At 38.0% G+C, this 25157-nt stretch overlaps 1 protein-coding gene and 1 pseudogene across 1 annotated transcript; both read right to left on the bottom strand.

Annotated features, from left to right (window-relative positions):
- Nucleotides 1-8764: 8764 nt before the first annotated feature.
- LOC119522320 lies at nucleotides 8765-22291 on the bottom strand (annotated as a pseudogene).
- Nucleotides 22292-22585: 294 nt separating this feature from the next.
- Nucleotides 22586-24370, bottom strand: LOC119522321 (transcription elongation factor A protein-like 3). Its single transcript, XM_037820868.1, is given in 4 exon segments — nucleotides 22586-22848; nucleotides 22937-23249; nucleotides 23567-23670; nucleotides 23977-24370. Coding segments are annotated over 4 exon segments (1074 nt in total).
- Between the last annotated feature and the right edge of the window lie 787 nt (nucleotides 24371-25157).

The following is a 25157-nucleotide window of genomic DNA, read 5'->3' on the forward strand; positions in this document are numbered from 1 at the left end:
ATAGCCATCTCTACTAGATTCAGATTTGTGAGGCTGAGTCAGGGATAAAATCTAAAGGGCATACTTTATGCTTTTCTCATGTGTCAATGTCTTGACCACTTGATTCTTCTTTCCTTAGAGGAAATTGTCTACCAGGAAAATCCTGCCAGGCCCTGCCTTACTAATTGAGCATACTTGTGGTTAGAGTATTGCTACCCAAATAGTGGTTCATGGACCAGCTGCATTGACATCACCTGAGCGCTCCTCAGAAATGCAGAATCTCAGGTCCCCATTGCAGACCTACTGAATCTGAATTTTCATTTTAACAAGACTTTCTAGTAATTCATATGCACAATAAAGTTTGAGAAGAACCAGTGGAGACTTCTCAGACTCCCCACTCCCCCTCCACATGAAATATGTGCCTAGAAGGACAAATACATGCACTACATAAAAGACACATCACAAATTATTAAGTAGACCTCTGTTTGTCAAACTTCAGTCCCCATCCCCACTCCCACTGCATTGGTAGGTCTTGAAATAAATTCATTTGGTCAAGACCTGCAAATTGTGTTTAGTGAAATGGGATAGAATAGAGTCAAATAGAGCCAAGTAGTAAATAGATTATATTGTAGGTAGTTAGGGAAAGTATTGTTTTGTACGGTGTGTGTTTCAATTTTGTATGTAAGTATATATACCCTGAGTTGTGATGAAAAGTGTGTTTCTGACTGGATTGTAGTTTTTAAAATTTGAGGAACACTGCATCAGGCTCTGCTTCTTAAGGCACAGCCTGTTCTTTTCATTCTGGTATTGCTATTTCCTAGCACAGTACCTGACAAGCAATAGGTACTTAATAAAAGTGTAAATAATAGTGTAAATAATAATGGCTGATTCAGGAACCCCGTGTTCTTCTTCAAGTTTGGCACCTGTCTACATAAATAACCTTGGACAAATAACTTTAATTGTCTAGCAGTGTTTATTTGCAATTTCTTGAAGAATACCATGGAGGAAGGGTTAGTACCACAAATTTAATCCTATTTCATTTATTAATTCATGTGTTAGTGCTTCTTAAACTGTGCAAGCCTGTCACCCATATCAGAAAACTTTGTTGAAAATGTGAACTCCTGATCCTCACTTCAGATCCACTGGGTGGAACTCTAAAATCTCCACTTATAACAAGCTATCTAGGTGACAGGCTAAGGCCGCTGATTTAAGTATTCATTATGATCTCAGTCATATCAAGTGTAAATCACAAGGTAAGCAGAAGAAAAGAGTTGCAGTGTCTTTTTTGAGGGGTGGTGGGGTTGGAGTTGAAGGCCTTTCTAAGGTATAAAGCAAAGTTCGGGAGTGAGAGTCCATAAAGGCAAAGATTAATGTTTCTCCTGCATGGAACCCTAAAGTGTCTTTAGAGCAAATCAAGCACATAAACAAAGGCAGAGGCAAAGCATGTCATACCATGGTGTATTTCCTTGTCCAGATGCCATAATAACCAAGGCAATTGAACATTCCATTGTTAAAAATGACTCACAGGACTCCAAATGGCAGCGCTTGCAAATCTACAGTTAATTGCAGATAAAGGATACAATATAGCAACAACGTTTAGGATATCCATCATAGCCAAAAGCTGTCTCACAAGCAAGGGATCTGGAGATGCCAGGTATGAGCTTCCAATTGTCTTCCCTCTATAAAAGCCCAAGTAGGATGCACTTCCTCTCTTGGATAAGGAGTCACTGGTGTGTCCACAAAACATCTTGGAACGAGGAGCACAAAATGGAGTCAGCCCAGTTTTCTTTTACTCTGCTGGTCATGTAAGCATATTCTTGCTACATAGCCAGTCTCAATAGCAGATCCTTTGGGGGCAGGGTGGTTCACAAAGATCAGATGCAAATTAGCAGCATCACTGTTATCAGTAAACAGTGTTGATAAACTGGTATAAACCACCCCAAAACTCCAAGGACACACGGTTACAAAATAATACTATTAATCAGTGTTGTTTCACGTCTCATCCATGAGTCAGTACCATGCAGGCGCATTTCTTATTTGAGTAGAACAACTCAGACAAATCCCAATCCTGCTACAAATCTTGTAAATCCCAATCAACACCCACAGAAAAATGGGCATTTTACCTATTCCTTTCTTCCTTTCAATGTGAATTAATCTGATTCCAGGTACCCTTCCCCACTCCAGCCACCATTCTCTAACATGGACCTCACCCATTTGCCTGCTAACTTCCTATCTTATCATCTGGAGTCACTCTCCACCCTTCTCCACTCTGCTGTGTCCCAAGGAGTCTGACCTATATGAGCTACAAAAATAAACAAATGCTTGAAGACAATGGAGAGTGAATAAGGCAACGAAGGTTTGGATGACCAAAATCTTGAAGAGAAAACAAACCTACAGAAGTGATTCCCACACTTGGCACCATCTTTTCTGTTAGAGAAGTTACAGATTTACAGAAAAATCATGCATAAAATACAGTTCCCATATACCACCCTATTATTGACAACCTTGCATTATCATGGTACATTTGTTAAAATTGATGAAAGAATATTTTTATAGTCGTACTATTAATGATAGTCTATGGTTTACATTAAGGTTCACTGTTTTGTACAGTCCTATGTGGTTTTTTTTTTGTTAATTTACATTCTAGTAACATACATATAACCTAAAATTTCCCCTTTAACTGCATTCAAATATATAATTCAGTGCTAATAATTATGTTTACAGTGTTGTCTACCATCCCCACCATCCATTCACAAAGCTTTCCATCAACCCAGATAAAAACTATGTAAAAATTATGTATCGAGTCCCAGTTCCCTACCCTCACCCTAGCACCTGGTAAACTGTATTCTAGTTTCTGACTCTATGAATTTGCTTATTCTAATTATTTCATATCGGTGAGATCATACAATATTTATCCTTTTGTGCCTGGATTATTTCACTCAGCATGATGTCTTCAAGTTGTCGCATGTGTCAGAACTTTACTCCTTTTTACGGCTGAATAATATTCACATTTTGTCTATCCGTTCATCAGTTGGGTGCTTGGGTTGCCTCCATCTTTTGGCAATTGTGAATAATGCCACTATGAACATTGGTGTGCAAATATCTGTTCAAATCCCTGCATTAAATTCTTTGGGGTATATTCCTTGATTGGCACCACTGTTTCCTTGAGGTATTTGCTGATTGGAAAGTTCAGGATATGAGGCTGAGAAGTGAGTGGAGCTTTCAGCAGTCTCAAAGGCTTGGGGCACAGAAATTGGAGTTCAATGTCCCAAAGGAGGAGGAGTCTTGGTACATGTCCATGACTTTCAGTTAGGACCAAATAAGACTATGTTGTAGGAATAAAGGTGAATGGAAGTAAACCTGCCCTCGCAAGATTTAAAGCCCAGCTTCTTTTTAAAAATTTTTATTATAACAACGTATTTAAAATGCAAAATTTCATATTTTAACCACATTAAAGTGTACAGTTCAGTTGTATTGATTACATTCACAATGCTGTGGGCTACTATCACCAACATTCATGACCCAAATATTTCATCATCTCAAACAGAAACTCTGCACCCATTAAGCAATAACTTCTCATCCCACTCCCTCTGTACTGGTTTGAGGCATTTATGTACCCCAGAAAAGCCATGTTCTTTTAATCCATTCTTGTGGGTGCAGACCTACTGTGGGTGGAAACTTTTGATTAGGTTGTTTCCTTGGAGATGTGACTCAGCCCATTCAAGGTAGTTCTTAATCCCCTTGCTAGAATCATTTATGGGAGGATAAAAGACAGATGAAACTCAGAGAGCTCAGTGAAGCCAAGAGATGAAATCCAGAGAAAAGCCTCTGGAGGAGAGAGAGAACCACTGAAACCAGAACCAGGTGAGAAGGACAAGCAGACATTGCTATGTGCCTTCCCATGTGACAGAGGAACCTGGATGCCAGAAGCCTTTCCTCTGAGAAGGTACCTTCCTCTGGATGCCTTAATTTGGAAATTTTCATGACTTTAGAACTTCAAATTTGTAGCCTAATAAAACCCTGTTGAAAAAGCCAACCCATTTCTGGTATATTGCATTCCAACAGCTTTAGCAAATCAAAACATCCAACATCCCCAGGTAAACTATAATCTATTTTCTGTCTCTATGAATTTCAGGCAACATGACATCTTTAAGTTGCAACATGTATAAGAACTTAATTTCTTTTTCAGCTGGATAATATTCCATTGTGTGTATATACCATATTTTGTTTATCCATTCATCTGTTGATGGACACTTAGGTTGCCTCCAACTTTTGGCTATTCTTAATAATGCTGCTATGAACATTGGTGTACAAATATCTGGTCAAGTTCCTGTTATCAATTTTGGGGGTATATACCTAGAAATGGGAATGCTGGGTCATATGCTAATTCTATGTTCAACTTTCTGAGGTACTGCCAAACTAGTTTTCACAGTGGCTGCACCATTTTATAATCCAACCAACACTGTAATGTATAAGGATTCCAGTATCTTCACATCTTCACTAGCACTTTTTATCTGTTTCTTTGTAAAATAACAACCATCCTAGTGAGTGTATACTGATATCTCATGGTTTAGATTTGCATTTCCCTGATAGCCAATGATGTTGAGCATCTCCTCATGTGTTTATTGGACATTTCTATTTCTTCTTTGAAGAAATGTCTGTTCAAGTCCTTTGACCATATTTTTATTGGATTATTTGTATTTTTGTTATAGCAGTCCTTATAGACTCGTAATGTTAAACTTTCTCAAATACATGGTTCACAATTATTTTCTCCTATTCTGTAGGTTGTCTTTTCACTTTCTTGATAATCTTCTTTCATGTACAAAAGACTTTAATTTTGAGGAAGTCCATTTTCTCTGTTTTCTTTTCTTCCTCGCACTTTTCATGTCATAACTAAGAAATCATTGCCAAATCCAAGGTCATGAAGGTTTTCCTTATGTTTTCTTCTAAGAATTTTATGGTTTTAGCTCTTACAGTTAGGTCCTTAATCCATTTAGAGTTAATTTTTGTGTATATTGTGAAGTAGGGCCCCAACTTAATTCTTTTGCATGTGAACATACAGTTTTCCCAGGATGATTTGTTGAGACCATTCATTCCTCAATTAATATAGTTGGGACCTTTGTTGAAAATCAATTGGCCATAGTTGAATGGGTTCAATTTCTGGATTCTCATCTCTATTCCATTGGTCTATATGCCTGTCTGATGCCAGTGTCACACTCGTTACTTTGTAGTAAGTTTTGAAATCATGAAGTGTTCTTTTTTAATATTGATTTGACTCTTTCAGGCCTCTGGCAATTTAATATGAATTTTCCATTTCTGTAAAAAAAAACTAGAATTTTGATAGGAATTGCATTGACTCTGTAGACAGTTTTGTGTTGTATTGACATCTTAATATTAAATCTTCCTATCCATAAAGACAGGATTTCTTGTCATTTATTTAGGTCTTTTGAAGTTTCTTTCAGCAGTGTTTTATTGTTTTCAGTGTTCACACCATTCACCTCCTTTGCTAAATTTATTCCTAGATTTTTACTATTTTGGGTCTTAATTTCCATTTCAGTTTGTTATTTGGTGATGTATAGAAAGAACTGATTTTTTTTTATTAAATTCAGTTTTACTGAAATACATTCACACACCATACAATCATCCATGGTATACAATCCACTGTCCACAGTATGATAACATAGTTATGCGTTCATCACCACAATCTATCTCTGAACATTTTCCTTACATCAGAAAGAACCAGAACAAGAATAAAAAATAAAAGTGAAAAAAGAACACCCAAATCATCCCCCCATCCCACCTCATTTGTCCTTTAGTTTTTATCCCCATTTTTCTACTCATCCATATACTAGATAAAGGGGGTGTGATCCACAAGGTCTTCACAATCACACTGTCACCCCTTGTAATCTACATTGTTATATAATTGTCTTCAGGAGTCCAGACTGCTGGGTTGGAGTTTGGTAGTTTCAGGTATTTACTTCTAGCTATTCCAATACATTAAAACCTAAGAGGTGTTATCTATATAGTGCATAAGAATGTCCACCAGAGTGACCTCTCAACTCCATTTGAAATCTCTCAGCCACAAAAGCACTTTGAGAGCTAATAAACCAGTTCAGAACTGATTTTTGCATGTTGATCTTGTACTTTTCAACTTTGCTGAACTGGTTTATTAGCTCTCAAAGTGCTTTTGTGCATTCTTTCTTACTTTCTATATGAAGCATCATATCAGATGTGAACAGAGATAGTTTTACTTTTTTTCTTTCCAATTTGGATGACTTTTATTTCTTTTTCTTGCATACTTGCTCTGGCTAGACCTTTCAGTACAGTGCAACATTGAATAATAGTGGTGAATGTTGACATCATGTTCTTGTGTTCCTGATCTCAGGGGGAAGGTTTTCAGTCTTTCACAATTGAGTATAATTTTAGCTGTGGATTTTTCAAATATGTCCTTTTTCATGTTGAGGAAATTCCCTTCTATTCCTATTTTTCTGAGGGTTTTTATCATGGAAGGTTGTTGGTTTTTGTCAAATGCCTTGTCTACATTGTGGTAGATTGAATTGTGTACCCCACTTTGGATATGTTCTTGATCTTTGTTCTAGTTTGCTAATGCTGCCTTTTCGTAAAACACCAGAAATGGAGTGGCTTTTATAAAGAGGGTTTATTTGTTTACACAGTTAGTCTTAAGGCCATAAAGTGTCCACGGTAACACATCAACGATCAGGTACTTTCACTGGAGGAGGGCCAGTGGCATCCAGAAAACCTCTGTTAGCTGGGAAGACACATGGCTGGCATCTGCTCCAAGTTCTGGTTCAAAATGGCTTTCTCCCAGGACGTTCCTCTCTAGGTCGCCACTCCTCTTCAAAATTTCACTCTCGGTTACTCTTGGGGTGTCCTCTCTTAGCTTCTCTGGAGCAAGAGTCTGCTTTCAATGGCCATCTTCAAACTGTCTCTCATCTGCAGCTCCTCTCTCAGCTTCCATGCACTCTTCAAAGTGTCCCTCTTGGCTGTGGCAAGCGTGCTCCTTCTGTCTGAGCTTATATATTGCTCTAGTAAACTAATCAAGGCCCATGCTGAAAGGGCAGGGCCACACCTCCATGGAAACTATCCAATCAGAGTCATCACCCACAGTTGTGTGGGGTGCATTTCCATGGAAACAACCTAATCCAAATGTTCCAACTGAATCCCCACTAATATGTCTGCACCCACAAGACTGTATCAAAGAGCATGGCTTTTTCTGGGGGACATAATATATACAAACCAGTACAATCTTAGTACAAATTCTTGTGTGTGTGAAACCATTGTGAATAGGCTCTCTTGAAGAGGTTATGTCAGTTAAAGTGTGTTCCAACTGAATCAGTTTGGGTTTTAATTCAGATTACTGGAGTCCTTTATAAGAAGAATGAATTTCAGACACAAGGACAGAAAGCCAAGGGAAGGAGCTGGAAGTCAACCGAACCAGGAGGAGAAAGGAGAAGGCATCATTATGTGCACTGTCATGTCACAGAAAAGCCAAGAACCAAGGGTAAACAGATGCCAGTCCCAGAACACCAAAGTCTTCAGGAAGACAGTGTCATCCTGCTGAGTCCTTGATTTTGGACTTCTCTTAGCCTCAAAACTGAAAGGCAATAAATTCCCATTGTTTAAGCCAATCCATTTTGCTGTGTTTGTGGTTACAGCCAGGAAAGTAAGACATACATCAATTGAGATGACTATTTTTTTTATTTCATTCTGTTATATGGTGCACTACATTGATTTTCTTATGCTGAACCACACCTGCATTCCTGGAATAAATAGCACTTGGTCATGGTGTATAACTCTCTCAATATGCTGTTGGATTTGATTTGTTAGTACTTTGTTGAAGATTTTTCATCTATATTCACAAGGGAATTTGATATGTAGTTTTCTTTTGATGTCTTCATATGTCTTTGGTATCAGAGTAATGAATGATAGAATAGAATAGAATGAGTTGGGAATGGTTCAATCCTCTTCAATTTTTTGGAAGAGTTTGAGAAGGACTGCTTTTAATTCTTCTTTGAATGTTTGGTATAATTCACCAATGAAACTGTTTGATTCTGGACTTTTCTTTTTTGGAAGGTTTTTGTTTATTGTTTCAAACTCTCTATTGTTATGGGTCTGTTGAGATCTTCTATTTCTTCTTTAGTCAGTTTCAATAATTTCTGTGTGTCTAGGAATTTGTCCAATTAACCTAGATTATTTGATTTTTTGGCAAATGATTGCTCATAATATTCTCTTACCACCCTTTTAATTTCTGTAAATGTCCTCACTTTCATTTCTGATTTTTATTTGCATCATCTCTTTTTTTCTCATTGCCATTCTAACTAAAGGGTTGTCAATTTTATTTACCTTTTCAAAGAACCAATGTTTGGCTTGTGAATTCTCTAAATTGTTTTTCTATTCTCTATTTCATTTATCTCTGCTCTAATCTTTATTATAGAGTTTCTTCTGCTAACTTTAGGTTTAGTTTGCCCTTCTCTTTCTAGTTCCTGAAGATGTGAAGTTAGGCTATTTATTTGCAATCTTCCCTCTTTAAATGTAGGCATTTAAAGCTATAAATTTCACCATAGCACTGCATTTGCTGCAATCATAGATTTTGGTATATTGTGTTTTCTTTTCATTCATCTCTAAGAATTTTCTGGTTTCCCTTTCTTCTTTGACCCATTTTCTTCTTTTAGAAATTATGCAGTTTTGTAATTTTCTCTGTAACTTTTTAATCCACTGAAAATAATTTCACAATTCAATACTTCCCAGTCACTTCTTTGTTACTTTATTTGGTTTCTACTTCTTTAGTCAACAATAGATCAGTCTTTAGTAATAGACCTTCATCTGTTTAACTACAAAGGAAAGTGCATACCACAAAGGGTCCCAATCTCAGGGATCTATGCTTGCAAACATCATTAATAACTGCTTGTAGATTGGCTGCTATCTGGTCACTTAACATATCAGCTGTTGCTATTGTAGTTTTGAGAAAGTTCTCCTTTTCTTCATCTACCTTAATTTCTCATCCAGGTTTAAATAATTCAGGCATTTTGGGGATGTCATGGCCAATGAAATTTCAAATGAGCTTTGGAAATATTTTTTTTTCAGTTTCTTCTTTAATGGATTAAGTTCAGGCATTATTTCTGGGACAGCTACATAAATGTCTGCATGTGTTTCATCAACCAGAATCTTTTGAATCAGATTAGTTCCTTCTCAAATGTAGCTCCATTTTCTTCTGCCATTTTAATTTCTGATGCATTCCCTATAAATACAGGAATTTTATTGATTTCTGAAATGAATGGGTGTGGAAAAGTAAGAACACTGGCAAATGGTTCCACTTTTTTCTTCTTCTCCAATGCCATATCCAGTGTCAAATCAAGATAAACTCCTTGCTTTGAATTAGTAAAGTCCAGAATCTGAAATTTCTTAAGTAAGTGAGTAGCTTTCTCCACCTCATATATCTTCCTCAGGTAAAAGCATTTTAAATAGACATCATACTCAGGCTTGCTTTCTATATAGGGATATGACTATTTTTCTATATTATATTTTCTTTTTCATCTGATGCTTGTCCTTTGGGGCCTTTTTTGTTTTCTTTGCAGGTTTTGTAACAACAACAAAGTATCTATTGGGCACCTGAACATTTAGAGAACAAGGAGAAAGAGATGTCTGATAAGTCATCTTGAAAAGACTAAGCTTCTGACGATATATCAAGACTAACAAGGGATCATATGGCCACTACCATGTTGGCCACACTGAACTGTGTTCCCATTGGTTTTTAATGAGTTTGTTGTTTAGTTTCCACATGTTTGTGGATTTTCTAGTTTTCATTCTGTTATTGATTTCTAGCTTGATTTTATTGTGGCCAGAGAAGAAGCTTTGTCTGATTTCAATCTTTTGAAATTTATTGAAAATTGTTTTGTAGGCCAGCGTATGGTCTATACTGAAGAATGATCCATGTGCACTTGAGAAGAATGTGTATTCTGTTTTTGGTCATGTAATGTTCTAAATATAGCTGTTAGATTTAGTTAACTTATAGTACTGTTCAAATCATTTTTCCTTATGATCTTCTGACTAGAGGTTCTATCCATTATTGAAAGTCCTGTATTGAAGTCTCCAACTATTATTGTAGAACTTTCTATTTCTTGCTTCAATTCTGTGAATGTATGCTTCATGTATTCTGGGGCTCTGTAGTTAGATGCATATGCATTTATAATTGTTTCTTCTTGATGAAATGACTCTTTTATTACCATATAGTGTCTTCCTTGTCTCCTATAACAGATTTTGGCTTAAAGTCTATTCCTTCCTGAAGTCTAGCTTTATATTATATCAATCCCTAAATGGATTAGGTGATTTGCCCCTATTCTAACTGCTTGTCAGAAGCAAAAGGTAATCCTTTCTGTAAAAAAAGACAGTATCATCCATTGCCTCAAATGTAGCTTTACAGTTTTTCATATACAATGTTTAGCAGGTAAAAAGAAGTGAACAAAATCATTAAGCAAAACAAATAATAGAAACAGACACTATATATATATATATCCAACATGGACTTTTAGAACCATGATAAATGTGCTCAATAAATTAAATGAAAAGCTGGGAAAATTAATTGGAGACCATAATAACAACCATAAGAGAAAAGATCAAATGAAAATTTGAGAACTGAATAATTCAATAACTTAATTAAAAAATCTGTAAAAGATTTGAAAGCCAGTTACATACAACTGCAAAAAAAGTAAACTGAAAGCCGTGCTGGAAGAAAATATCTATACTAAAGCACAGAGAGGCAAAAGGATGGAATATACAGACAAAATAGTAAGAAACCAATGGTGCATGATGAAAATATTGAATGCATACATAATCAGATTTCTAGAGGCAGAAGAGAGGAAGAATGGTGCTGAAAAACTGTAAAGAAATAGTGGCCAAGAATTTTCCAAAGCTGATGAAAGACATCAAGCCACAGAATCACAATGTGCCACTAATCCCAACAAGAATAAATACAAGGACAAACCACCTGGGCTAGTCAGAGAAAACCTACTGAATACAACAGATCAAGAAAAAATATTAAAATCAGACAGAGTAAGGAATATATTACCTGTAAAGGAACAAAAATAAGAGAGCTAAATTCTGTACAGAAACAATGGAAGCCAAAAGTACATGTAATGATGTCATAAGGTACTGGGAGGAAATGGATGATATATTAGAATTCTATACTCAGAGATATATTTCCTTCAAAAATAAGGATAAACAAAAACATTTTAAGACAAAAATTGAGATAGTTTGTCATTAGCCAACACTTATTAAAATAAATAGTAAGGAAATTTTTCAGACTGAAGAAAATTGACCCCATATGGAAGCACAGAGATGCAAGGTTAAAGGAGGGGGAGGAAGAAAAAGAAGATGCAGAGGAAATGAAGATGAAGAAAAAGAAGGGGAAGGAGAGCAAGGAGAAGGAAAGGTGGATATGTGTTTCCATCTAATGATTAAAGAATAATATCTTGTGGAGTTACCAAAATATAAGGAATCAAAAGATAATTAAACAACAGCAGAAATTAAGGAGTAGGGTAAAGGGAATTAAAATTTTCTGTGGTCCTTACATTGTCTGGAAAGTGGTAAAATTTCAATTTCATATTAGACAGTGAAAAGTCAGGGGTACATGTTGTAATTGCTAGGGTAGCCATTAAAAGAGTGATAAAATAATGCAAAGCATGAATGTTAATACCTGATGGAAAGGGTGATAGAATTTTTAAAATCTTAATCTAAAAGAAGGCAAGAAAAGAGAAAATATAGAAACCAAAATTTGGCATAGCAAAAGGAGAACTAGATGAATCTATAGTAATAGTGAGTTATTTTAATATGCTTTTTTCAGCAAATGATAGAACAAGCACAGAAAAGTTCATTAAAGGTACAGAGTATTCAAACAACATGATTGATGAATTTGACCTAATAGACATTTGCAGAATGCTTCACCCAACAAATGCAAAATACACATTTTTTTCAAGCTCATAAGACATGGCCTGAAATTAATTATTTGCTAGGCCTTAAAGAAAATCTTTAAAAAATTTACAATATTAAAATTGTGCAAAGAATGTTGTCTTAATATAGTGAGAGTTAGCTAGAAATTAAAAACAAAAAGGTAACATGAACATTTCAAAACATCTGTAAACTAAGCAGTTCAATTCTGAATAACCATGTGTGAAGATGGAATTACAGTGGAAATTGGAATGTAATGTAAGCTGAATAATAATAGAAATATTGCATAAATCTTGCAGAATTTATCTAAAGACATTTTAGATTGTTTCTCTCTGTTCATTTTGGGTGGTTCTTTATCCTGTCTGTTTTAGTTTGCTAAAGCTGACAAAATGCAATATACTGGAAATGGATTGGCTTTTACAATGGGGACTTATTAGCTTACAAGTTTACAGTTCTGAGGCTGTGAAAATATTCAAATCAAGGCATCAACAGGACAATACCTTCTCCCTGAAGACTGGTTACTGAAGATCCTCAACTCCTCTGTCACATGGCCACACATATGGTGATGTCTACTCGTCTCTCCCTTCTCTCCTGGATTTCATTGCTTCCAGCTTCTGGCTTCAGCGGCTTCCTCTCTGAGTTTCTGTGTATGTCCTGTCTCTTAGCTTCTCTGACTTTTCTCTCTCAGCTTCTCTGGTTGTATTTTTTTTTTCCTATCTTCTGTCTCTCTTATAAAGGACTCCAGTAAGAGATTAAGACCCACCTGGGGCATGCATCAACTGAAATAACCTAATCAAAAGGCCCCACCTACAATAGGTCTACACCCACAGGAATGGATTAGCTTTAAGAACATGATCTTTTAGGGGTATGTAGATGCTTCAAACCATCACACTGCTTCAAGTAGTTTTTGTACACACATGTGTTGACCAGTACTCAGCTGAAGACTTGAGAGGAGCCCTTTGCAGATCTCCATATCTCCATCTCTCTCATTTGTCATGTTATAGTGTTAAGTCTTCTGATCCATAAGCATGGGATTTCTCTCCATTTATTTAGGTCTTTTAAATTAGTTTCAAAAATGTTTTGTATCTTTTGGTGGTATACATCTTGCACTTCTTTTGTTATTTCATCCAGAAGTATGTTATTCATTTTTATTCTGTTGTAAATTGAACTTGAAGATAAAGCATTTGAAATTATCCAAAATGAAACAAAGACAAAAATTAATAATAACAAATAAAGAACAGAGCATCATGAATTGTGGGACAACATGAAGCAACTTAATATATCCAAAAGACAGAAAGGAATGAACAGAAACATATTTGAAAAACTAATGGACATAAATTTTCCAACTTTGATGAAAATTACAAACCAATAGATCTAAGAAGCTCAATGAATCCAAAGCACAAGAAAACTGAAGAATACTACACGCAGGTAGAGTATACTCAAATTGCTTAAAACCAGTGATAAAGATGAAACCTTAAGAACAACCAGAGTGCCAAAAGTGGAAAATATGTGGGAAACAGTAAACGGCTTTTTATACTTTTAATAATCTTTGAAGATACCTAACTTTTATTTAACATAATAACAATGTAGAATGTAGTTTAAACATATGTAGAGTTAAAATGTGTGACAACAATAGCACAAAGTCTAGGAGAGAAGTTATGTAAGTATAATGTTGTAAGTTTCTTATAATACACATGAAGTGGTTTAATATTACTCCATTGTACACTGTTATAAGTTAAAGATGTAAACTGAACATTAAAGCATCTAATACACACACACACACACACACAAATATTTGTCCAGGAATGGAAGGTTCATTTAACATTTGATATTTAATCAATGTAAACACACCATGCTAATGAAATAAAGGGCAAAAACCACATGGTTATCACAATAGACAAGGAAAAAGAGTCTGACAAAATCTCCATCATCTCATCATGTTAGAGTCATGCAACAAACTAGAAATACAAAGGAATTTCTTCAACCTGATGACGGGCTTCTATGAAAAACCCACAGCTAACATCATACTTTATGGTGAAAGACTAAAATTTTTCCCCTAAATTAAGGGTAAGACAAGGTTGTCCACTCTCACCATTTCTATTCAACATTTTATTTGAGATTCCAGCCACAGCAATTAGGCAAGGAAATGAAATAAAAGGCATCCAGGTTGGAAAGGAAGAAGTAAAATTGTCTCTATTCACAGACAACATGATCTTGTATAGAGAAAATCTTAAGGAATACACACACACACACAAAACTATTAGCACTATGAAACAAGTTCAGCAAGGTTGCAGGATACAAGATGGAAATTTTTTAAAAAACCAACTTCAATTCTATACACCAGCAATGAAAATCAGAAAATGAAATTAAGACAACTCAATTTATAATAACATCAAAAAGAATGAAATGTTTCAGAATAAATAAAACAAAAGAAGTGCAAGATGTATGCTGAAAATTACAAAACATTTTTGAAAGTAATAAAAAAAGACCTAAATAAATGGAAAGAAATTCTGTGCTATGAATCAGAAGACTTACTATTGTAATATGGCAATATCCCCAAACTAATCTACATAATCAATGCAATCTCTATCAAAATTGCAGTTGCTTTTTTGCAGAATGTGACAAGCTGAATTAAAAAATTATATGGAAATGTAAGGAACCCAGAATAGCCAAAACATTCTTGAAGAAGCAAAAAGTTGTGGTCACCACACTTCTTGATTTCAAAACTTACATACAGTAATCAATACAATGTGCCCCAGGCATAAAGATAGACTAGATCAACAGAACAGATTTGAAAGTTGAGAAGATCTATGATCACTTGTTGTATGACCAGGGTACCATGACAATCCAATTGAGTGAGAATAGTCTTTTCAACAAAGGATTCTGGAACCCTAGCAATCCACATATAAAAGGATGAATTTGGACCCCTACTTCAAACCATACACCAAAATTAACTCAAAATGGAACAAAGGCCTAAATTTAAGAGATAAAACTGTAAAACTCTTAGAAGAAAACTTATGAGTAAATCTATGTGACCTTGGATTAGGCAATAGTTCATTAAGTGGGACACCAAAAGCACAAGCAATAAAAAGAAAAAAATGATAAATTAGACTTCATCAAATTAGAACACTTTTGGTGTCAAAGGAAAATACCAAGGAATTGAAAAGACAACCCACAGAATGAGAGAAAATATCTTCAAATCATATATCTGATAATATACTAGTATCCAGAATATAAAACTAATATTTTAAATTCAATAATAAAAAGACAACCTTATTAGAAAGTGGGTAAATGATTTGAGTAGAGAGTTTAATAGAGATTCAGAAGATATACAAGTGGCCAAAATACACACTAAAAGATGCTCAATATCCTAAAACATTAGGAAAATACAAATAAAAATCATGGGATACCACTTCATACCAATTAGGATAAAATTTAAAAAGACAAACAGTAACAATTGTTGATGAGGATATGGAGAAATTGGAACCCTCATGCATTGCTAATGGAGTTGTAAAATAGTGCATCCACTTTAGAAAATTGTTTGGCAGTTCCTCAAAATGTTAAACATAGAGTTACCATATATGTTAGTTTAATATTGTTGCTGTTGTAACAAATTGCCACACACTTAGCAACGTCAAACAATGCAAATTTATCTTCTCCCAGTTATTCGAACACTCATCTATGTGACTTTGTGAAGGGATTCTGCAGATGTAATTAGGATTCCAAATATGATGACCTTAACATAGGAAAATTATCTGGTGGGCTTGGCCTAATCACATCTTTCCTTTAATTATAGTCTAGCATCAGAAACAGAGCAGACATTAGAAGTATGAAAGATTTCTTGTGTTTGCAAAGTGAGATTATGTTTTCCAGCTCTATCAATTTGAGCTAAAGGACCCTGCTGTAAGAGACTGAGAAAAAACAGGCTGCAAAACAATTTAGTCCTGTCAACAATGGCACCTTTTACCAAGACTGTACTTTGTTTTTCAGTAACTGATAACCAGTGGAATGCAATTAGGTCTTAAAAACATCAAGTGAAACTATCTAGTACTTCTTTACATTTGCAAAGTTACTTAGGCATATTAAGGTAATGTTAACTGTATATGGAAAAAGCAAATGAATGGTGGTACTTGATCTGCATTTTAATTAGCTTATTTCAATAGGCAAAACATTTTGACATGTTAAAAAAGATATTCATATATCATATTCTCATGGGGTTCCTCCAAATGGACCATTAATGTTAGGCACCAACAATTCCAAGTTTTGTTTTTTTCTTAAATCTATCCCACTGATAGATCCTCATCCCTTTTATTTCAGGTCTGCAGGTATCACCATTTATATTAAGCATTTGCACAGTTCATAAAGTTCTGTTCTAGGCAAATGAATTTGAAATTTTCCCTTCTCTCTTTGTACCCTTCAGTGCATATTTTGTTAGTTATCATATAGCAATTAGACTGATACAATCTCTATTTCCATTTAAATAGTGTCTGAATTTCTATTCCAACCATAGGAATAAATATTGTATATACATATTTATCCAAACTAAACACAAATTATGTGTGAAGTTGAATGAATAACTAATAAAAATGAATCTTTTTCTTAATGGCTATTGTAGAATAATTTCAATCCCGTCCTTTATGTTTCTGAATGCTTTTTGTTAAGGAAAATAATTCTTTCATGTGAATATACAATGTTTTCAAATTTAATAAAACAGTTTACAAGACAAACTTCTCCATAAAGGAATACATTGAAATTCAGTCTGGACACTAGAATTCTATCCTTAGGTCTCTTTGGTCTGCCCTACTCATGGAGTTCTTGTAGTAAACAGGAATGGGCACATGGCTGAACAATTTTCACTTTAATGGAGGGAGTGGTACATATACATATGGAAGTGAAATTACCAAACATCAACTCACACCCCTGAGAATAAATGTAGGATTATAATAGAATGATGGAATTTAGTGTGGCTAACTACATTGATCAAGTTCATTCAGTTACCGTGTAACAGAGACTTAAACCAAATGGCTTGACATTTAAATAACTAAGTCACAAATAAGAAGTAGAGAAAATTATATTTCTGTGTAAAACCTTAATAAATGTACAAAATTTATTGTCTTTATTAAATTGACAGTGAATGAAAACCACTTAATAATTGTTTATTGAGTCAGGAAAAAATCAGATATGAAGTATCAGAGAAGAATATGTAGTCAAGGCATTATTATATACAGTTTCAGTGATTGGCACTTGTTCTGAAAAAGGCTTTAAAGACATGAATAATAAAAAGCAAATATTATTACTTTTACATTGCATATTTATATATTGTGAGTGCAAAGTCATTGATTTATACATTATATTTTATATATTTTGCCTTTTAGAGCTCATAGGAAGTAAAAAGTGGAATTATGAATAAAAATACAATAGTATTTGTATTTATATCTACCCAAGTCATTGTCATTACTGGGGAGCCTTATTTCTTCATGTGACTTCAGTCAATTGTGTAGTGTCCTTTCCTTTCAACCTGTAGTACTCCCTTTAGGATTTCTTGTAGGGCTGGTCTACTCATGATGAACTTTCTCAATTTCATTTGTCTATGAATATCTTCATTTCTACCTCAGTTTTGAAAGACAATTTTGCCAGATATAGAATTGTTGTTTGGCATTTTTTTCCTTTCAGAACTTTAAATATGTCATCACACTGCCTTCTTGCCTACCTAGTTTCTGATGCTAAATTGAGTCTTCCTTATATGTGACAAGTTGCATCCCTCTTGCAGCTTTTCGAATTCTCTCTTCATCTTTGGAATTTGACAGTTTGATTATACTATGCAGTGATGTGGGTCTATTTGGTTTTATCCTGGTTGGTGTTTGTTGAGCTTCTTATATGTGTATATTCATATGTTTCATTATATTTGAGAAGTTTTCAGTCATTATTTCTTCAAATATTCTCTCTGCCTCTTTCTCTCTTCTCCTTCTGTGACTCCCACAATGTGTATATTGGTATGCTCAATGGTATCAAATAAGTTCCTCAGGCTTTGTTCAATTTTCTTCATTCTTTCCTTCTGCTCCTCAGACTGAATAATTTCAGTTGTTTTATCTTCAAGTTTACCTGATTCTTTCTTTTGCCAGGTACAATAAGCTATTGAAGACTTCTAGAGAAATTTGTATTTCTGTCACCATGGTCTTCAGCTCTGTTTGGTTTCTTTTCATAATTTCAATCTCTCTATTCATATTCTCTTTATGTTCATCTATAGTTTACCTAATGCCCTGTAGTTCTTTGTCCATGTTTTCCTTTAGCTTTTTGAGCATATTTAGGACCACTTTTTTTTAAGGTCTTTGGTACATCCCAGATCTTGTCCTCCTCATTGATGGTTTATAATGCTTTAATGTTCTCCTTTCCATGGCACATCATTCTTGTTTTCTTTATATGCTATGTAATCTTTTGTTGAAACCTAGACATTTTAATATTTTAATGTACTATTGTTGGAATTTAGAGCTTCTGTTCCTTAAGCTTGTATCCAGCTAGCATTATTATAGATCTTTCCTTGAATGTCAAGGACTAACAGAAAAATAAAGGAAAAAAAGAAAATGTCTTTCCTAGTCTTTGCAGGTTGGCCTGTGTGAATGCTGTCCTTCAGAGGTTATCCATATAATTAATTTGAAGAATAAGCCTAGGTAAATTGCAGGGTGTTCCCTGTTCCTTTTTGTGCATGCATCTTGTGTTGGGCATGTGTGTGGCCCTAGGAATTCCTCAATTTACACAGATGCAAATTTCCCCTCTTCCCTAGTGTACCAGTTTGAATGTATTATGCCCCCCAAAATGCCATTATCTTTGATGTAATCTTGTGTGAGCAGACGTATCAGTGTTGATCAGACTGTAATTCTTTGAGTGTTTCCATGGAGATGTGCCCAAGCCAACTGTAGGTGATGACTCTGATTGGATAATTTCCATTCAGGGTGGGTCTAAATTTAAATCACTGGAGCCATATAAATGAGCTGACAAACAGAAGGAACTCAGTGCAGCTGTGAGTGACATTTTGAAGAGCAACTGAGAGTGACATTTTTAAGAGGAGCTACAGCCAAGAGGAACACTTTGAAGAATGCACTGGTACTGAGAGAGGAGTGTCAGCTTACAGAGACATTTTGGAGATGGCCTTTGAAAGCAGACTTTTGCTCCAGAGAAACTAAGAGAGGGCAAATGCCCCAAGAGCAACTAAGAGTGACATTTTTGAGGATCTGAAGCCTAGAGAGGAACGTCCTGGGAGAAAGCCATTTTGAAACCAGAACTTGGAGCAGATGCCAGCCACATGCCTTCCCAGCTAACAGAGGTTTTCCGGATGCCATTGGCCATCCTCCAGTGAAGGTACCCAATTGTTGATGCATTACCTTGGACACTTGATGGCCTTAAGACTGTAACTGTGTAACCAAATAAACCCCCTTTTATAAAAGCCAATCCATCTCTGGTGTTTTGCATTCCAGCAGCATTAGCAAACTAGAACACCACCTGTGCCAGTTTGAATGAATTATGTCCCCCAAAACACCATTATCTTTGATGCAATCTTGTGTGGGCAGATGTATTAGTGTTGATTAGATTGTAATTCTTTGCTTGAGTGTTTCCATGGAGATGTGACCCACCCAACTGTAGGTGATAACTCTGATTGGATAGTTTCCATGGAGGTATGGCCCTGCCTATTCAGAGTGGGCCTTTGTTAGTTTGCTAGAGCACTATATAAGCTCAGACAGAAGGAGCGAACTTGCTACAGACAAGAGGGACACTTTGAAAAACGCACAGGCGCTGAAAGAGGAGCTTCAGCTTACAGAGACATTTTGGAGATGGCCTTGAAAACAGATTTTTGCTCCGGAGAAGCTAAGAGAGGACAAACACCCCAAGAGCAACTAAGAGTGACATTTTTGAGAAGCTGCAGCCTAGAGAGGAACATCCTGGGAGAAAGCCATTTTGAAAGCAGAACTCTGGAGCAGACACCAGCCATGTGCTTTCCCCACTAACAGAGGTTTTCCAGATGCCATTGGCCATCCTCCAGTGAAGGTACCTAATTGGTGATAACTCACCTTATCTTGGACACTTTATGGCCTTAAGACTGTAACTTTGTAAGCAAATAAACACCCTTTTATAAAAGCCGCTCCATTTCTGGTGTTTTGTGAAAAGGCAGCATTAGCAAATTGGAACACCACCAACTATGACGGGTTGTACACAAAATGGAAAACTATATGAACCATACAAAATTCTGCCCATTGGTAGCATGTCTGTTCTCCAGTCTCCTTCAGGAGCCTACCTGAGTGGGTCTATTGTGCAGCAGCTATCCGCTTGCACCTATTATCAACATACCAAGAAGGTCCGTCCATGAATCGAGCCATTGTTTTATCCCTCTTTTTGAACCAGTTATATGAGGCTATAGATGTATAGCCTATGAGGCTATAGATGTAAGTTGAGACAGAGGCAGTGATATAGCTGCAGTAGGAACCACAGGAGTCTGACTCACCTGCAAACATAATTTACTTGGCCTTCTGTACTTAGACCTGATTTCTTAAAAGCCATTTGAAATCAATGATCAAAACCTGTTGCCCACACCAAATGTGATCATAGAATAGAGTAGATAAGAAGATTATAATGGGTGTCTCATTTGTGTAGAAAATTAATACCTCATGGTTAGAGGTAAAGTCTCTACCATGATCTGATAACAAGCCAGGAGCAGCTTCTCAAATGGAGATTAGTTGCCAAGAGAAGATGGAATGGTTTCACTGTAAAAGCTTAGGAGTGTGTACTCTAGTTCTAGTTGGGCTTGTCAAGTCTTCATGGATCCTCTCTGTCTGGCAAAAACACAATATAATGGGGTGTGCAGGGTCATGGGGCTGAAGTGGCAGAGGAACTTGCACTACAGCCTGGACCTACAGTAGATCTTTTTCTTGCTCTGGGCACCATTTAAAACTGGAAACCATATGGAGTCCAAGCATGAAACCAATATGAATATATTTTGTCTCTAAAATTCAAGGGCTTGATTCTCTCAAGCCAGTTAGGGCAAGATCATCTGCAGATATGTGCTCATTGGCTACCCCTCCAGGGAAGCCTCCCACCCCTGGCCTCACACCTTACCAGGTGTGCTTCTGTTCCCTTGTGAAGCTATGCACTTGTGGCATATACTGAGCCCTCCATTGGGTCCTTTTACAGCACAAATTCCAGTTGTTTAGTTGCACTAGGCAGAGCTCCTCTTCATGAAGTTCCACCCTCTGTAACCCAGGAGCTTTCCTTGGTGCTGCTGCATCTGTATTCTTTCCTGGTGGTGGCTCTGACCCATGACTCCCACTACTTTCAGAACTGCAAGTAAACCTGGGCTTAGAGGGCTAGGGTTTAGAGTGAGTCCTAGCCCAGCTGTGGGATGCCCAGTGTCCCCAGAATAGGTCTGGACAGATGGTATTAGAATGAACAACAGCAAAAAAGTCCAAGATAATGAAATGTATTTTGAAGAAAAACAAGACTCCAGCTCATTAGCAGCTATCAGTAGAGGGTAAAGGACCCAGGAGAAGAGACATAGTGCCCAGCAGACATGGCAGTAGCCAGGAGAGTGAAACTCACCTCCCAGGTGCCTGGACTTGTTCCTAGGCACAGGCAAGACCTCTCTCAGCCCTCCCCCAAATGTCTGATTCTGTCCATGTTCCTCATGGGAATGGTGTAGCAACCAGTCCTCTCCTGAGTGTCTGATGGGGGCCAGGTCTCAACACATCTTACAAACTCAGTACCTCATCTGATCCACTTAGCAGCCTTGGGAGGAAAGTAATATACCAACTTCACAGATGATGCGACTGAACCTTACAGCAAAGGATCTATGATAACTGCCAGCTACTAGCCCCAGAGATAATGAGATGTTTATCTCTCATTTTATATTCTAACAACAAGAATTTAAAGTGTCCCCACTGCCCTCCTAACTCACTGAACAGTTCAATTGCTTATCATGTGTTGTTTAATTTCATTAACGTTATTTTTCCATTAATATTAATTTATGACAAACACAATTCATATCCTTCAGGAAAAAAGTGGAGATGAATGAACAAAGATAAGAAAAAGAGTCACACATGTTGGGAGCCATAAGACAGTAGAGGGCTCAGAAGAAGGGGCAGCAGTGCCCATGCAATATGGTTATTCCTAGGGGAAAACATGGGGATGGGACATACCAGCAGAGGCCTAATATAGAGATACCTAACTGTAAGGTGATTGGACTCTTTTTCATGAATAGGTAAGACTTATTTTTTTGCCATCACATAGGAATATCCCTTACCTGCATTTCAGTGTACATACCTTCTGAGTTTTCTGTGTGCTTAAATGTATTCTGCAAATACATGCATACATATATATGTATATTTAATGGGTTGATGCTGTATATACAGTTCTGCAAACTGTTTTCTTTATTATTATATTACAATGTACCATGAACATCTCTCACATGCATGTGAGTGAAAATTGCCTGTTGAAACATAGAGTGCTACAGATGGGTCAAAAGGCTGCCAGTAACAAGAGGTAAAGTAAGGCAAAGTATCAGCTTAAAGTTGAAGCACAGAGCCTGTCAAATACCTACCTGGGAAAACAGTGCTGGCAATATTCTCATCAGAGAAAGCAAAATTGAAGGCCAAAGGTATTAAAGGTATGAGATGTCATGGCCCCTACCTCTGCCCCTCACTCCCCTGACTCCCCATTGGCCCCCTGGGGAGAAAGGATCCTGTACATCTCTTTGCATCCAGTGAAAACCACCCATTTTCTGTTATTCCCTTGGCTCTTCCTGAGCCCTTTACATATTACCATGTTCTCTCATCATCTCCTCACTGCTCAAATGCCTTTCCTGTAAGTCCTCCTGATAGTCCTTGGGGGAATCGTCCATCCCCCTGTCTGTTTTTCTTTTAGGAAAAAAGTGGAGATGAATGAACAAAGATAAGAAAAAGAGTCACACATGTTGGGAGCCATAAGACAGTTGAGGGCTCAGAAGGGGCAGCTTTCCTGGGCATATAATCTTCAGCTGGGTGCTTTGCAGCAGCCCCTGGCTGGCTCTCTGGCTTTCCCTCAGGTTTCAGCTTGCCGTCCCCTTGTGGTTTTCCTGCATCTTCTGGCTTTCCCTGCTTTTCTTGCTTTCCCTCATCTTCTGATTGGCCTTCATTATTTGGCTTCCCCTCCACTTCCAGCTTTTCTTCCTCCTCTGACTCTCCTTCACCTTCAGATTCTACTACATCTTCTGGCTTTCCCTCCTCTTCCAGCATTCCTTCATTTTCATTGTAGAGTTCTTGGTGTTGAGATTTCCAATCCTTATCCTGTCACGGAATGGATGGGGGGAGAGGAGACAAAGGAGACTAAAGGGCACAGGAAGAAGAACTGATGGTACTTGCATCTTGCCCCTAGTCAGGGTTCCCCTAACCTGCTAAGTCTTCCAAGTGTGCCTTCTGTTCATCTCTTACCCCATCATTCCTCCTATTCATGTGAGCCAACTATTTCCCTTGCAGGCCCTGCCACCATCTCTACTCTCAGCGTGGGAAGGTGTGGGCGTGTATGTGTTGGGGGAGGCAGTGGAACCTGCAAATTCTGCTTAGCCCTTGCCCCCTCACATTCCTGGCCTCCACACCCCAGGTACCTGTCCAGCCCCACCTCCATCCCCCAATGACCTGCAAGGATTCTGGGCAAGTTCCTCTTCTTTTTCTAGCCTCCCAGGGTGCTGGGAACAACAGATGTGCAGTCCTGCATATAAGACACAGGAGCAGTGGACACACAGGGTCACAGGTCCCTTTCCTGCATCCAAATCTTCCTCACCCAACGTTTCTTGTCCCCCACCCCTGCACCTTTCAGAGCTGCCGTTTATTCTCAGGCCATGGGCACCAGACCAGAATGCTTTCCAAACTGTGTTTGGGTCTCTGGCCTCCTCCCCCAGAGTCCTTCACCTGGAGGTCAACATTTCCTCCTAGGTGCAGAATGTGAAAGCTGGGTTATTTCAAGAATACGCCTAAATTCCACTGTCACATTGAGGGGGGGGGGCGCCTCCCCCACCTTTTCTGGCTTTAAAATGCCTGGGGGCACAGAGGCTGGGGTGTTGAGAAGGCGGGCCGGACCCACTGAAAGGTCCTCCCTCCCCCACAGCCTTCCCGGCTGCTTCTGGATCCCACTCCCCTGACCCTCCTCCACCCCAGCCCAGGGGCCGCCTGTGGCGCCCAGTTATGCTGACTTGCTTGGCCTCGGGGAGATCAGCGGCTCCTCCGGCTACCTGAAGCCTGCTTTCCTGCCGCCTGGGCAGGCAGCTCAGATAGCAGACAGCGCCGGGACCCGACCACGGAGAGGGCGGGCGTGAAGGCTCCCGGACTGGTGCCATGGTCTGCGCCCAGTAGGTCACGTGAGTGCCGCGCGTCACCCAGAGCTTGGCCTCCCGCCTCCCACCATCTCCCATAGGGAACCAGGAATGGAGGACCCAGGAGGCGAATCAGGGAAAAGATGAGGAGGAGGAGGCTTCCTGACTCCGGGCGCTTCATCTGGCGCTTGTCAGGTCCTGGGTCCAACATCCCTCTCAGATGCAGATCATCGCCAGGTGTGGCAGCTGAGGCACAGGAAAGGTACCCGACTCAGCCAAGTGCGCGCTCAGCTCCTGAGGTCCACAGCCGGCTCTCAAGAGCAGTTCTGCCTGACTCCAGAACGCTGGGGTGGTTCCTGCTAGAGAGCTGCTTCGCCACCTTGAGTGCCAGTTTTCCTTGCTTGGTATTCTGTTCCGGAACGCCGCTCTTCCCAAGCCACACGTTTTTTTTTTCTTTCCTTTCGGTGATCTCCTAGGTACATTCCTCTAAGCACTGAAGATTTCCAAATCTAAGGCTCCAATCTCTTCTCCTCCCCTTCCCCTCCCCTGGGAATCAGACCAGTTTTTGTCACCTTTTGGACATCTTTGCCAGCATGTCGCCGAGGGGCTTCAAGTCCCTTTTAGGCCACACTGACTTCACTGATGTCCTATCCTTCCCCTCCACCTGCCCTACACCCCACTCCTATTGCTGAGTTCTTTGTCTTACGGACTGGCTCCAGCATCCTCCCATTTTACTGGAGCCAAAAACCTGGGAATCATCCTTGACTTCACCTTGCTAAGACCTCCTCTCACCATATACTTTTTTTTTAATCTGCAGAATTATTGAGATATATTCACATACCATATATTCCATCCAAAGTATACAATGTCTCACAGTATCATCACT

This window comes from Choloepus didactylus, chromosome X (genome assembly GCF_015220235.1).
Source record: "Choloepus didactylus isolate mChoDid1 chromosome X, mChoDid1.pri, whole genome shotgun sequence".
Classification (NCBI taxonomy): Eukaryota; Metazoa; Chordata; class Mammalia; order Pilosa; family Megalonychidae; genus Choloepus; species Choloepus didactylus.